The 16,670-nt window shown below is 36.8% G+C and overlaps 1 protein-coding gene across 2 annotated transcripts in view; it reads left to right on the forward strand.

Annotated features, from left to right (window-relative positions):
* PGR7 (proton gradient regulation 7) overlaps positions 1 to 16,670 on the forward strand; it is an 86,342-nt gene that overhangs the window by 36,705 nt on the left and 32,967 nt on the right. For both annotated transcript variants that reach the window (XM_089819606.1, XM_089819608.1), the window contains 2 exons: positions 4,193 to 4,297; positions 7,441 to 7,590. In XM_089819606.1, the coding sequence (XP_089675732.1) occupies positions 4,193 to 4,297; positions 7,441 to 7,590 (255 nt within the window). The remainder of the gene's footprint in view (positions 1 to 4,192; positions 4,298 to 7,440; positions 7,591 to 16,670) is intronic.

The raw sequence follows: 16,670 nt of genomic DNA on the forward strand, positions 1-16,670 counted from the left end.
GGCTCAAAAATACTATGAATGTTGGCCATGAAAGAAAAGTTGACTGTGTTTTTTTTGCTTGCTCTTGCTTTTGGAAGGGCTACACTCAATGAGCTAATCAAGACGGATATTACTGATGGTCATAGCCCACCATTTAGGCTGAAGAGTAGAAGAGCCAACAATTAGATGTAGGAGGAATAATTTGGAAAAGGATCTAGGATAGGTTCAACATGAGGAACATTATTTGGAGGAAACTCAAGTAGTGCATCATCAAAGTCAAAGTTGCATCATCCCTCCCATCAAGTGAACCAAATTGAAGATGGACACCCAAATCAGTAGCCTTCAAAGGTTGATCCTCAGAATTCTGCATAGATGAGGAAAGCTAAAAAGATTGTTGTTCTTTATACAGCACCAGGACCCAAGATAAGACGATTATTGTTTATATCGATCAACCGGTAAGCCTTGTGGTTGTCGATGTACCTTGTAAACATAAGTTCTTGACTCTTGGAATCAAACTTGGAGGGTTGGGCATCCGGGATCCAAACATATGCTAAAGAGCCAAAGACTTTCAAATGACCGATTTGAGGTTTGACACTAGTCCTAGTTTCCTTAGGAGGCTTTCCCTTAATAACTTGCGTGGGAGGCCAATTAAGGAGATAGACTATAGTTATATTGCTTCTGCCCAATATTTCTTAGGAACACTCTTGTGTTCTATCATTGACCTAGTCATTTCAGTTATAGTACAATTTCAACGTTCAACAGTGTCGTTCTATTGTGGAGTGTAAGATGTGGTTGACTAGTGTTTAATGCCATGGATCACAAACATTGGAGAAAGCAGTAGAAAAAAGCCCCCTGCATCCCCCATTACTTGACCAGAGTGGTTGTAGGACAACCCAACTCTTTTTGTACTAAGGCCTTAGATTTCTAAAATATATTGTACACCTGATTTCTGTTTAGTAAAGTACACCCACATTTTAAGACTGAAATCATTAACAAAAAGAAAGAAATACCGGGCACTAGTAATAGAAGTATTCCTTGAACCACATAAATCAACATGAACCAACTGCTATACCTTTATGATTCACCATGAGTCACCATCCTTGAATGGTATTTTGCATTGCTTCCTCGTCTGACAAGCTTTACAAATTCGGCGATGCTAAGTCTGGATCTCAAGTAAGCCAAGAATTCGACACTCCCGAACAAACTGAGCAAGAGTGTGAATGTTCAGACAACTGTACAACTGATGTTAGAGATTGCTGATGGAAGATGATTTAGCGAGAAAGCCATGTTCAAGAGAATCACTTGAATCCACAAGTCTGCACAGACTATGATCCTTGATGCCAACAACCATAGTAGTGCGATTCACATGATCATCAATTGAACACTTGCCACATCAAGCTAAGGAGAATGCCACATAATTAAGCACATGAAGAGAAGACCTAGTTCTATACTAGAAATGTAGTATATATTGAGGAATATGAGATTCCTCCCACTAGACTATATCTGCACGTTGCCTTTGTTGACAACTGTATACTCCTCCAAAATTGATCGAATTGGTGAAAGTTGAGAAGTTTGTGAACCAATCGCATTGATAAGTGAAATGTTGAGAAGCACAGGAGTCTATGTATAGGTAGAAGATCTTACATGATTTTTAGGGCATTTCTCCTTAAAAGCATAGAATGTAGATTCTTTTTGCTCTAAGTGCTCTCTGACATTGGCCTTAGGCTGTGAACCTCTGTGCTTCCACTATTCAAAAGCAATCTGATTCCGATAGTCCTTTATCAAGTGACCAAATTTGTGGGAGTAGTTACATTGAACTTTCTTCTTCTTCTTCGAGCTATTTTGAGGTTGGCTAGAGCCTTTTTGCTGCGCTGATTGAGATTTTTTAATCCTTGTGAAAGAATTTAGCTACAAAGGCTAGTTATAAAGAGGATGAAGGGGCATTGCTACCAAACTGTTGTTTCAATGGTCCTATTGTAGAAGTTTGACGCATAAGTTTGAAAAATTTAAGTCAACGGTAATGCTGAGTGTTTCGATGAAGTGCTTATAGGGTTTAGGTAGACCCTTTAGGGTTATGACTACCGTATCTTCTTCCTCAATTTTGCAACTAATGGCTTCTATCTGATTTCAAATGTCCTTGATCTTCATGAGACACTCCTATAAGGACATATGCTCATCCATCATGATAGTAAATAACTAGGTCTTTAGGAAGAACACACAACTCGTATATGATGTCTCATGGAGATCCTTCAAAATAGTCTAGATATTTGTAGTTGTCTTCTTGGAAGGCACATGTTGCAGCTGATCATTAGTAATTGGAAGCTTGATAAGCATGATCGCTTTTTGTTTACACTCATCAAACTTATCTTGATCTTGTTTAGCTTTGGTAGGGCTAGAGTATTTACCCAAATGAGCTCATCAAGATGACAATGCTCGAAGATAGTCATCATCCTTTGCTTCCATGTGTTGTAATTCCTGTTGTGAATTGCTGATTGCCTTCCAATATTATGTTGATCAAAGATACCATTTGCACATTTTCCAAGGCTTTGAAAAGGCAAAAAAGAGAATGTGGAAAGGAACACATCCCAATGCAGAAACAAAGGCAGATTCAGCTACAAACTTAAAGAAAGATGAAGTACAGATTCACAAATCATGAGGTGCAAACCTGGAAATTTCTAATGAAGATGCAAAAATCTTTACAAAAACCCACAAGGAGTATGTAGGTTAAAATTGATTTTGACAAAAAAATGAAGGGATTTCTTAAAAATCCTATTTGGCTGAAAGTGAGAACCCTAGGTCATAGTAAAATGCCGATTTTCTTTGAATCATTGTTCTGGAACCCTGGCTGATGATAGAAGATGATATGGTGCACGTACAGCAAAAAATATGCCCTAGAACCACGACCAAAAGATGCAAGCTGTCACACATAAAATTTCATTGCCACTGCAGAAGAGAAATATTGGCCATCATTTCTTAGAGAAAACACATAAATTTGCTTGAAGAAACCAGGAAAAAATTGAGTGTTTCAGCCACAAAGACTCAGAACAATTCCTTTGCAATAAAAATGACCAAGATGATAATTGTAAGGGCCATCATTTCTTAGAGAAAACACATAAATTTGCTTGAAGAAACCAGGAAAAAATTGAGTGTTTTAGCCACAAAGACTCAGAACAAGTCCTTTGCAATAAAAATGACCAAGAAGATAATTGTAAGGGCCAATGCAGAAAACTGGGTTTTCAATAATGTCTGCAAAATGTTTAGAACTGTGACAGCAAAAAAGCAAGCAAATGTCTTCAAGAAGTCGTGATTTTAATAAAAAATGGCCTTTGATGGAGGAAAAATGTAGACAAAGAAGCAACTTGAAAAAACCCTGTATTAGAACCTGCCATTTTTCAATTTGAAAAGCTATGTGCCCAGAGAGAAAAAGGAATTTGTTTCTCAAAAAAGCAAAAAAAATTTATTCAAATTTTCTTAGGAAAACAAAATTTCAAAGTTTAACTGTGATACCATGTTTGGTAAAAACTTGAACGAATTAATTGAATGATCAAACAATCATTTATAGTTGTATAAAGTCGATGTCTTTATTATGAAACAATTGTAAAATTAGAAACTATATAATCTTTACAGAATTTACAATACTGATCATTGAATAATAAACAATAAAGATATTATTCTTATAGTATATAGTTTCAAGAACTCATATCATCTAGAGAAATGAGTAAGAAATTTGAGCACTAGGATAGTCATGGTCGTGCCATGTTATTTATCTGGAAATCTAGCCAGGATAAAACAAAGCTTCTCAGAAATAGAGTCCAACAAAAGATATTATTATATCGAGAAATCAACCAGAATCTTCATGGACTCCAATTACAAATTTTCTTGAGGGCTTTGATACCAGGAGCAGTTTTAAATAATGGTTTAGAAACTAGCATTCCTTTAGCTGTTCTCCTTTTAGCATTCCCATCTTTGTAGTGAGAGCACACATATTTATTTACTCCCTTGCTTGTACCTTCCTTTAGCATTCTTGTCTTTGTTAAATTTATAAATTATATTTAGGCCCTTTAATAATGATTGTTTTCAATGGACAAAAACAAATATCTCATTTCTTAAAGTCCATTTTATTTTTTATATTAAAAAATATTTTCTGGTACTCATATTTGTTGAGTAGGTTGCTTTTTTAATGTTTGCTTATTCTGTGGTTGCCTTTGAATAGAGGCTACAATTAATATGGGCAAGGAGATTTGGCCGGGAAGTAAATGAGGATCATCTATATGTTCTAGCTGTGGAAAGGATCCTCCAGTCACGGGACTTGGGTGAGGTATGACAAATATTGATTGTTGCTTTGCATTTTATTGCAATGTATCACAAGAAGTTTAACTTTTTTTAATCTTTTTGCCAAATGTTGTATTCTGTGATAGAGCTTAATTGTGAAAACCAGTGATGAGATGTATACTTTTAAGGAGCAACCTAAACTGCAATAGCATATAAAATTAAAGTATTCTGCTTGAGTTTCTACTTTTCTGCAACAAGGAACATGAATATTCAAGGTTGATGAATTAATACAAGGTGGATGGATGGAAGGTTTCATGCCATCCCTGTGAGTCATCTCCAGGCCAGGTGGTTATTTTCTTCTTAATCACATTGTCTATCACCTCATTCATGGTTCCTATGCCAACTAGCCCTCAGCTGGAGTCTTGGACTAAGAGAAGCAAGGAGAGATGCCTTTTAAAGTTATCTCACAAGAATATTTATTTATTGTTCTGTATATGGCAGCAAAGGTGGGTATTTCTGTGACAATATTGGACTATGAAGATACATCAATTTTTAGAGACTGGAGTGATTTCTGCAGACTGTCCCAAGATCTTTGATTTGTTAGCATCCCCAGGCAGGCTGACTTTTTCACCTGTTTCCATGATAAATATCTATTTTAAAACTTTTCCGTGATAAAGATTTATTGCAGAATTAAGTCATAGATCTTCTAGGAAGCATTGTGTTCGTACTTGAGTTTGCTACATAAAATGCATCAAACCACTATATCTAGCAGAAAACTATGCTTGAAGATTTTAGGAAAAAACTTAGAAGTGTTGGTCTGACTCTGAAATAGAACAGAGCCCATTTCATGACAGCTATGAGCACTTCCTGTTATATAAAGCTTCTTAGTCCCACTGCACTAGAAGAGCAACTTTGTCAAAATGAATTGATATTACTGCAATACTTTATCCATTTTGATCCTTGGTTGTATTATCTGAAATACGTCTTGCTTGTTTGCTCCCATTTCACCTGCATAAGGCTTTTTTCATTTTGCACAATTCTTGGTTGTATCTATTTTTTGTTGTTTTGTGTCATTTCTGCCAGTTCAAATTGAGCTAGCCTTTCACTTGAATATTTCTTATTAAAGTCTAAATTCGGCATTATATTTTTCATTTCAGAGAATCCAAAGTTGTGATTTGTTATAGAATCTTCACCTTTTACTTGAACATGTCCATCATTGTGTTGTTTGAACTGACTGAAAATTCCTGTTTTCTTCACCACCCTTGATGCTAACAAATTTACAAACTATTGGTTTGTTTACCTTTGTTTCATCCTTTATTGCTACTTCAATAAAGCTTGATTGGTATTTTGTTTAGTTCGTGAGGATTGTTTTATATTGGAATACTCCAATTGTATGCAAGCAGTTCTGATGTATTTGACTATAAACAATCAACTCAACGGGTATCATGTATCCTCTTATAAACTAGGTGATTCGAAACCCAGTCTATATTTCTTCCTTCATAACTTGTGAAAACTTGCCCAACAAAAAAATAGAGTGTTGTTGGCAACTCACAGAGTTTGCAAACTATGGTCTAGACAGTCAAGATTGTTGGTTCTCATCTTTTTTCTATTTCTGGTGGAAATTGCATTTATGTTTTACAATGGTATCAATTGCACACAATAATGTTGACATCTTACACATCAGCATGCATGTCAGATTAAAATCAATCTTCTGGCATTCTAGCTTAATATAAGTTATTTTCCTGTTTTATTCTCTTTTCTCACATTAAAATTGTTGAATTTTGAATTCCTTTTTTGCAGCATCCACTTGCTTTGGTATTTCAAAGCACCATTTGCCTTGAAATCTATGCCTTTGGATCCTTTTGTACCTCAAAACTTTATGCAGCCTCTCCTCACTTTCTTAAGCTTTGTCTGGTTTACCCCACAACATCATCCTATGACTATCATGACTTTTGACCTTTTTTTCTTACGACCAGTGGAAATATGTTATTCTCTGCATACTTATACAGAATAATGGATGAATCATCTCACTTTTAAAGTAATCTTCTAATCTGAGATCTCTTGTGAAAATTACAGCTGTAGGCTTGAATCTTTTTCTATCATCTTTTTCCCAGGTACAATATACTTACTTTCATGTTAATCAAATTCTTCCACAAACAATTATTTCATTGGCAAAGAGAGAAATCAATAGAAGATTGAAAGTGTGAAGCACAACATTCAAGAGACAAGTATGAGGTATTTAATGACTCATTTTGATCAACTATCTTGTAATGTGAGGATTATATTCTTCCAGAAAATACCACAAATTCATAATCTTAATTTTAAAGTATAAATTATTATATTACATCAGTAGGTCACACAAGATATGGAAATACACATTAAACTTTGGATAACTGTACTCAAGCATGGTTTCGAAACAATGCACGTAGGGAAGAAACATATCTGGCCATTTATAAAGCTGTGCAAGAAAAAACGCTATTATTTGAATAGTAATAATACATGTTAATGGGTTCCTCAAAGGTGAGTACATTCCTGGTAAATGAGGATTGCAATTAATATAATGGCATTTGCTAGACACTTATATTAGACGATAGAGCACGTCAATTGAGGAATAGTTTAGAATCAGAACTTGGATTTAGCTTGTGAAAGATCTTGTGGCAAGGAATCTATAATGGACTTTCCATCGAAACTTTTAGTGGGCTTGGTCAAGGTGTCACTTGGTGAGATTTCTATATCTAAAACCATGGCTTCCATGTCATCCTTGTTGTAATAGCTGCATGTCTGGTACATCATGATCACATAAATTAAGACCACCTCTCTTTTCTCTTTGATAATAATTTTGTACTAAAAGTTTTTTCTTTTGTAAAGAGTTCAATAGAAGTACAAATACATAATAACAAGAATATATTAAAACATAACAATATAATCATACCATAATAATAATTTAAGATTAATTACGATATCATTAATAATGATTAAATGTTAAGTACCATTTAATAATATTATTGCTTTAAATTACAATTATGAATGAATATGATATCATTTGGCACACTTAACCTATATTATTTTTAAAGATAGGTATGCTAGTTAATATATGCATTAGCAATGTCATGCCATTATGATATGGGCAGTAAAGAATAGGTTGAAAATATATTGAATTTGGATGTTGTATCAATATTTTGTCTGCAGGAGGGTCTTTGGGTGAATGCTTTGGACTATTCAAGAGCAATTGCTGATCCGCTTCGTGACCGTGTTGCAATGATAGTGGAGGATATGAATGATAAGCACCTTGAAGACATTCATCGTATATGCAATATCTACACTGATTTGGATGCTGAGGTCAACTTCTGCCTTTCTTTGAGATTTACTGTTTTGCATTATGCATGCCAAGTAAATATTTTCAAAAAATACATTTTTAATTTCATGATTTTTGAATCTTAGTTTCTTAGAAGATGCAAGGTCCTCACAATTATGTCAGCATGTTTCCTAGTCCGTGACTATTGCTTTCTGAAAGAAACTATTGTCATGGAGAGTGTGTCAATGACTTGAAAAGTTACATCAGACAGATGTTCATATGAAAAACCATTCTAGGTTAACAAAAGAAAAGTAACTCAAAGCTCTAAAGAAAAGTAAACATAACAGGGGTTAATTCTAAAAAAGTTAAAACAACAAACATGAAATCTAAGCATTTGTACAAATGGCTCTACGAGGACAGATCCTTAAATGAAGCATAGAGTTGAAGAAGATGGAAGCAAGACATTAGGGCTAGTGGTCAGATCATCTCAAGAATTATTTTACCTTTTTGTTAACATGCTAATCAATGATCTGTATGGATCATGCAAGTTGTAATAAGACGTATTTTTTGTGAACAATAAAATGAAATTTCAAATAGTCAGAAAATGGAAAAGGTTGCTCAAGAAATATGTTAAGAAAAACATCTAGGTTTAGGACTGCGACTGTAGTCATCAGGATAGAACTGTAATTGTGGTAGACTGGTAGTGACCATTGACTGTACAGGCAAGAAATTTGGAACATAAACTGAACATGCACTGTTTGACCTACTGGTGGATGAGTGAAGACCTTCAAGGCCCTGGAGAACCTTTCTGTTTGCATAAATCTATAAAAAGGAGGTAGAAACTAGCATTTGAATCAATTTGGGGAAAAATTTAGTTGTATGATTGAATTAAAAGAGGGTTCAGTTGTCCATGGTGTGATAGAAGGGTTGAGACAATAGAATCTGCCTGTAAAGGGACAAGGCTAGCTTGCATACAAGCAAGCTATATTAGTTGGCAATTTATTAGTTTAAATATAGCTAGTATGGTATGGTCTAGATTTATATTTTTTCTGTTTTCAGAGGTTTCCTAGGGTAAAATCTACCTTCTTGTGTGGGTTTCATTTGTACACACATCAGCTTGGCTATGACAAACAATAGAGCCCTTTAGCTGAGTTTCAGGTTGAATGTCATTACTTATTTGAAATAAATCATAGTAGTCGGCAAAAGCTACTATTCTCAGTAAGACAGTATGAGGATAAAAACTTACTAAATCTGCAATCAAGAACAAAACCATTAAGGGGTACAATAGAACTGATATCTGCAGATAAGGATTTTGAGACAGAGAGAAAAATAAAGAAATTCATATCATTCAAATGAAATAAGATTTAAGAAGGAAAATGATGCACATATTAGAAAGAATACATTGCATATATATATATATATAAGAAAGATTATGACTGTGTAAATAAATCTATGTAGGGATAGAGGAGATGATTGTTCGCCTAAAAAGCCAAAGACCTTATAGATATAGAATAAAATGATCAAGCAAATATGCAAGAGAGAATATTAACAAATCTTGAAAAGCATATAAAGACAACTACGTAGGGAGAATATTTGCAGATTAAAGATTTGGAAAGGTCATTTCCTTATTTTGTTATCATGCAATATAGTAAGAAGTTTGATAGCAAACTGTTATCACCAAACTTTTTAAGTATAAGACTTAATAGAAAAGTATCTTTCTATTAAATTTTAGGAAATCAGTCCCAAAAAGTAAAGTATCATATAGGGGACATTACAAATACAGAGAAACTGAGTATAAAGAAAAAGTGTTATATCACATTGAATAGAATCAGCTTCTTGTGAATCTGCAACAGAAGATCCAACTTGCCACCCTTTTGAACCAAATGCCCTCTTAGTGAATAGAAAGGAAGATTTTCGTAATAAGGAATACTTTTCTAAATACTATGCAAATGAGGAACATTAGTATGATGCACAGGGATTTGACTCTGCGGAAGAAAAAGACGAGCATAATGAATGGGACACAGCTAATTTACAATGCCATAATGACTATAGTGCTAATCCACTTCAATATAAGTTGTCAGCTAACAACATGTGACAGTGATAGTTACCAGATTTGTGCATCCGAGCCTCAAACTGGATCCAGATTCGTGACGGATTCATCCAGAATCCAGATTTGACCTCTAGATTCGTCTGGATTCGCAGACCACAAGTCCGGACAAATCCACAAGGTCAAAATCAGGCCACGGAAGAATCCGTCACGAATCCATGCGGCCTTGGGAGAATCTGTCATGAATCTCCAAGGACTCGCAGGCCAAACTTGGAATAAGTACACATGAATCCATATATATATATATATATATATATATACTCATGAATCCTGACAAATCATAATAGGGAAAAAAAAATTCACGAATCTATGAATCAGATTCTCAAACCCTAATCCGAACCTGAACCCGAATCAGCAACTAAGGTGACATTCTAGGGAACTCACAGAAGTATCTCAACTATCCAATTGGTGCAGGTAAGAAATGAATATCAGTTGAAAGGTGAACTTGTGTCTATATTAAGCACTGACATTAATGCCAGGTCAAGAAAATGTCCCATGACTAGATACAAATTAGGTCCAGCATACAATATAGACAATGATATCTAATAATTGTTGTGCATGCAAGTGGATTGAGGTAATGTAATGTCCTCTCCAAAACAGCTCACATGACTGCATCTATAAATAAAAACCCTAAGTAAAACAAATATATTAGGGCCAATCAAGTATAAAATATACGAAAAAAATTATTATTATTATTAATAGCCAATAAACAATATTTGTTGTTCAATATGAAGGCCTGACTCACAATAATCTTTCCTAGGCGGCAATGTAATATTAAGAGGCCAACTGGATTAAAATGGAGTTGTTTACCATAAGGGTTGGCTAAGTAAACTAAGGCAGCAATCTCCTGCAATAAAAGAATAAACTAATCATTTACCAAAATCTAGCGATGAAGATAGTTGACTATGGAGTAAAATCAAAGAGGATGGGTTCTAGGCGCTGTCTGTGCAGGCTAGGGTGAGCGTGCCCTAGCCTATGTCTTTTCTCAGCTCTCTCTGCTAACATGTATGTGTTTCCTGTTTGGCTATGTTTGTTAATTGGAGCATGTGTGAGGAATGTGTGTGAAGGCTGTGAGGGATGCTTTGTGATCTTTTGTGGGGAGTGTTGGGTTGCATGCTGGCTGGGGCTGGGCCAAGTGTTTGTGTCTCTTGGGTGTAAGTTGTGCATGGTATATATTATTTTGCCGAAGGTTAGGGTTTCTTCGGGTTAGTTTAATGGGACAACGAGGCTTCCCCTCTTCTTAGATTTTATCTATTGATATGGAGATGGCTGAACCTTCTTTGTCAGTGCATATTTGGGCCAAGGGCCAAGCTGACAATCTTCCATTTGGGGTTGATGCTTCTTCTTCCAAGGGCAAGATCCGTATCAAAAAGGTAAATGGGTTTCTAGAGAGATCAGAAGCCCGACCGGTTTTGGTCATTCAACCTAAGCAGATTTTAGATGACGTTGAATACTAGAGCAAGCATGTGCTCATTTGTAAGTTTTTGGGTCTCGGTCTTTCTCTTCCAGTATTGGAATCATGGGCACATCGGATTTGGAATCCTGAGGGGGACATGGAGATTCTCGGGTACCTATGTGAGTTCGCCTACCAAGGTTTCCTTTGGAATTTTGGAGAGAGGATATTCTTCACTCTATTTCACTACTACTTGGGAAACCCGTAGGTTCAGCTACGCAGACTCAAGACCATAAGGTAATCTCTTATGCACATACTTGTGTTGAGGTAGATCTAAATAATCCATTGCCAGACTCTATGGAAATTTGTTTGGGCCCTACCTCATGGATGCAACAATTGGACTATGAAACCCTACCATTTAGATGCAGGATATGTCATGAATATGGGCACTTACAACACAAATGCCCTAGAAATAATTTTTTTTTATTATCGGGCTCTTTTGCATCTAAGGAAGATAAGGGTAAGGCCCCTTTGCCTAATGGGCTTGTAGACAAGGAGGGATTTATCCCAATGAAGCCACGTAATAAGGGTAAAGGGAAGAAGAGAACTTGGGTGGACAAATAGAATGATGACGCTTTTAACAGGTTTAATGTCCTAGATGAATTGGCTCGAGAGGAAGGCATTCCAGTTGAATTGGCCTCGAGGGTGGGGATAAACTAGGGGCCCAGGATGAGGAGATGAGGGATATAGCTCAGCCACCAGAAGAGCATTAAGGTAAACAAATTTCTATGGTTAGGCCACCTCAGGAGCAGGATAGTTGTGTTCTTGGGGGCACACAACCTAGGGGCGATTTAAGTAATTCAGCTTCTAATCCCCTTGCTCATAAGGGGATGAAAAAGAGTATGAAAGGTAACGGAGCTTCTCCCACATTAGGATTACAGCAAAAGCCTTTTAAAAAGGGGCTCCAGAGAAGCCATCCACAAGTGGAAGGAAGACTAATCATGAGAAGGTTAAGATGATGGGGGAAACATTAGTGGAGTCAGGATTTGTGAAGCCCGTTGATTCCCACTTCTCTCAACCCCACAAATGATTATTCTCTCTTTGAATGTGAGGAGGTTGAATAGCATCCCTAGACATAAGGTTGTTCTTAGATTAATTGAGTCTCAATCTCTGGATATTGTTTTCATTTAGGAAACCAAGCTTACAATTGATGGTTTGGCTAGCTGCCCTCCAAAGTTGTGGCCCCAAAGTTGCTGGCAGGGAGTGGGTGCTCAAGGTAGCTTTGGTGGCATTGCTCGTCCTTGGAATCCAAGGGAGGTGACACCTTTGTGGTGGATTTCAAGTAGGTCTTCTATTTCTCTACTTAATTCCCAATTTGAGACTGGAGAAAGGTGCATGTTTTCTAATATTTACACTCCTAATGATATGGTGGGTAAATCTCTTTTGTGATCTCACATCAACTTTGTTCGCTCCTTAGATCCTTTCCTCCATTGGATTGTGGCTGGTGATTTTAATGTTGTAATTAGTTTAGATGAAAAAAGAGGCGAGGTAGCTCGTTTGGACCCTTCCTCAAATATGCTTAGAGATAACATCCATATCTTGAATCTCATTGATGTTAAACTTGGCAATGGTACTTTCACTTGGAATAACAGAAGGAGTGGGATTGAGGCTATTTCTAAAAGGTTGGATAGGTTCTTAGTTTCTTGTTATTGGATGGATGTCAGGTGGTCTACCAACTCAGATATTCTTGATTGGAGAAGCTCTGATCATTGGCCTATTAAGCTTTTTGTTACTCCCTTCAAGGTCACTAAAAATCCTTCCTTCAAATTTCAGCTGATGTGGTTTAGAGATCACTCTTTATGGGATCTTATGACACTGTGATGGCATGAAGGTAGGCCTTCTCATGGTATTGTCATGTTCACTTTTGAGAAGAGGCTTCAGCATGTGAAATTTAGGCTTAAAAGGTGGAACAGAGGATGTTTTGGGAATCTACAGGATCAGAAGTTGGCAGCTTAGTCTAGGCTGGATAGTATCATTCACCAAATTTGGGACCAAGGGATGATTGCGGATTTCATTACTGCTGTGTCTTTAGCGCTTAAGGATTTAGAGGAATGGGAGCTATGGGAAGAAATCTTTTGGAAGCAAAAGTCTCATGTGGATTGGCTTCAAGAGGGAGATTGGAACATTGTTTTTTTCATAACATGGTTAAGGTTCACAGGTTTGGTAATTCTATCTCCTCTCTCGTCTCAGTTACTAGAGCACAACTCTCTTCCAAGGAGGATATTTCTCTAGAAGCCATCAAATACTTCTCCAATCTTTTCTCTAGGGAAGAACCCATTCTAATGTTTGAGGCAAGGACTATTTTAGATTGCATTCCCCACCTAGTTTCTAATGAGATGAATTTGAATCTCTTACGGCCAATATCATTAGGTGAGTTGGAGAAAGTGGCATTTGGTATGAAGAAAGGTAAGGCCCCTAGCCCAGATGGTTTCCCCGTTGAATTCTGGGAGATTATTAAATTTGAACTTTTAGAAGTGGTCCAAGATACCATAGAAACAAACAAATGCTCTGGTCTCTGAATGCCACCTTTTTAGCTCTCATACCCTAGACTGAAAGGGCCAATAGTTTGGATCAATTTAGGCCTATTGCTTTATGTAATGTTACTTACAAAATTATTACCAAATTAATTGTTAAAAGGCCCAAGCCTCTTTTGGGTACTTTGATCTCTGAGGAGCAGGGAGGCTTTGTTGGTGATAGAATAATTCTCAATAGTGTTGTAATTGCATCGAAAGCTATCCACTCTATGGCCACTTTCAAGGAAAAGGCCATGTTTATCAAATTGGATCTGGCAAAAACATACCACTGGGTAAGCTGAGATTTCTTGAGTAGAATGCTTCTAGCTTTTGGTTTTGATGTGGAATGGGTAGATTGGATTCTCAGTTGTGTGACTTATCCTTCCTTTTCTATTCTTATTAATGGAGAACCTACTGAGCTATTTTCTACTTCTCAAGGACTTTAGCAAGGGGACCCTCTGTCTCCTTATCTCTTTATCATTATGGCAGAGGGCCTTGGCAGATTTATTAAATTTCAGGTTGGACAAGGGCTCATACATGGGTGGAAATGGAATAATAATCTATCATCGTATTCTCATCTTCAATTCGTGGATGACACTGGACTGATAGGCTTGGCTACAATCAGTGAAGCAAGAAATTTTAAAAGGGCTTTAGATACATATCTGAAAGCTTCTGGGCAGAAAATCAATGAAGATAAGTCCTCCATTTATTTCTTTAATACTCCTCAGCCTATTCAGAATAGGATTGCTAGAATTCTTACATTTCAGATTGGCTCTCTTCCTTTGATGTATCTAGGAGTCCCTTGGCTTTGGGAGCCCAACAGAAGGACTATTGGCAGGACCTTTTGGATAAACTTTGGAGTAGGGTTAGCCATTGGACTTATAGGTGACTCTCTTCTGTTGGGAGAGTTATTCTCTTTAAGACAGTGATTCAAGCTCTTCCCATCTACAGGTGTTTTGTGCAATTTCCCCCTACTGGTTTTATAAAAATATTTGATGCTTTGTCTAGATAATATCTTTAGTTAGGTAACCTTCTCTCTTCAAAGTGGAGTTTAGTCAGCTGGGAAACTGTTTGCTTGCCAAAGTTTGCTGGGGGTTTGGGTCTTAGGTGTATGGCTCTTGCTGTCAAGTCTCTGGCAGCTAAGTTATACTGGAGGTGGTGCAATAATCAAGATCGGGATTGGGCCAAGATTCTTGCTCAAAATTACTTTCCAGAAGTGGAATGCCAGGATATCCCAAGACTTGCTCTCATTGGAAAAGGCTCTTTCATTTGGGACACTCTCAAAAAGGGAGCACAGCTTATTAAGGATAGCGATTTCTGGATATGTAATGGGGGATCGTGTGCTTTGTTCTAGCAGGATTCCTGGGATGGTCATCCTCCCATTCTCGCCATTCATCCTCATCTTCAACCTCTTAGCTAGATTTTTACGGATGCAGGGTGGTCCAAGGTGGAACACTTTAAAATTATCAAAATGTATGGATTAGTGAATGTGACTTGTTGGAAGGACCCACATGAGTGGTCTTTAGGCAGTTCCATAGAGATTCGGGCTGAGCTTGCTAACCTCCTTTTGGGTAGACTCTACTAGGGACAAGGACATCCTTGCTTGGGGACTTTGTCTTGGGACTTTGGAGCAGTTAGTGGAAAAGGATAGGATTCAATAGTTGTGGTGGTTGTTTCTGGATTTGCTGGGCCTACAGCTTTTTGTATTACTTTGGATCTAACTGAATAAATTTTTACCCCTTTTCTCAGAAAAAAATAAAAAAATCTAGCAATGAAGGGTTGCATCCCTTGCAAGAGCAATGGACTTAGTGTAAAGTTGTGGCTCCTCACTTGAAGATATAAGAGGAAGGGAAAATTCATTTGGGAACCATCCACAGGAATCAATTGAGTAAATAAAAATAAGGCATTTGATCTATAATCAGAATATAAAGTAAAGGGGGGACAGAATCTAATCTAATCTAATCTAATCAGCCACTGTATGATTGGACCCTCTATAGAAAGAACAGAATCTATTGATTTATAACGTAAGCAGACAGACAGAATAAGAAACTGGATTCTAGGAAAGAATAAAATCAGATCTGATTTGATTTGTAAGCAGTAAGAATGTCAAGGCAGTAAGTTACAGCAGATCATTGCATCTAAAAAGGACAGTCATTTGTATTGGATTAGAAAATGATCAGCATCAAAGAGGAAACAGCAGAAATATATACACCAGAGATATTTAAATAAACAGCAGCAGCAACTACCTAAATGTGTGGCATCACAGAGATACATCAAATGAGCCTTCAGTGTCAGCAATAAATATATTAACGAGCAGCCCAGATATCTCTCTCAACAGTGTGGTATGAAATATAATGCATTATGTCTTGGCTGAGTCATTCTTAAGGAATATTATATTGCCATTATATATATATATATTATTGCCTTTGTTATAATATGTGTAATGATCCCTTAGAAGCTTCATCCAGTCTATCGTTCTGTTATGCAGGGGAAATTTGGGCGATATCCCATAGGAGGCCAAATGATGGATGTACTTCGATGCCTCTGAACTTGATGGATAGGCGCAAAGCACCATGTATGATCTTCCATGGTCTTCATAGCATGGATGAGTCATTGGGTAAAGCCTAAAGGGAATCAACATGCACATTATGTAAACTACAATGATGATTAAGATAGTGTTCCTAACCCTAGTAGGAAAGATTGATCATATATCAAACATGATTGAGGAGTGTTGGTTAGGATCTAATGGGTAAAATTATACCTCTAACCATCTTACATCTCTTATTCGAAAAGAATTAGTGATTTTAGGGTTAAAACTAGGGCATTTGTGAAAGGGGGCATTATAGGTAAGAATTTGTGCAGTGTATAAAGTGATGTTAATGATAACAGCAGCCTATGCACTTACCTACAGCTGGATAGATAATTTGTGAGTGATGATAAGGAAGAAATAAGTGACAACCTTCAACTGCTGAGGTAATGGCCTCTATCGTTTGTACTAGTCAAGTGGACAAAAGGGATGACGTGTGTACAAATGAAGTCCAACACAAGAAG

This window comes from Cupressus sempervirens, chromosome 3 (assembly GCF_028749045.1).
Source record: "Cupressus sempervirens isolate cs-2001-9-10 chromosome 3, ASM2874904v1, whole genome shotgun sequence".
NCBI classification, from domain to species: domain Eukaryota; kingdom Viridiplantae; phylum Streptophyta; class Pinopsida; order Cupressales; family Cupressaceae; genus Cupressus; species Cupressus sempervirens.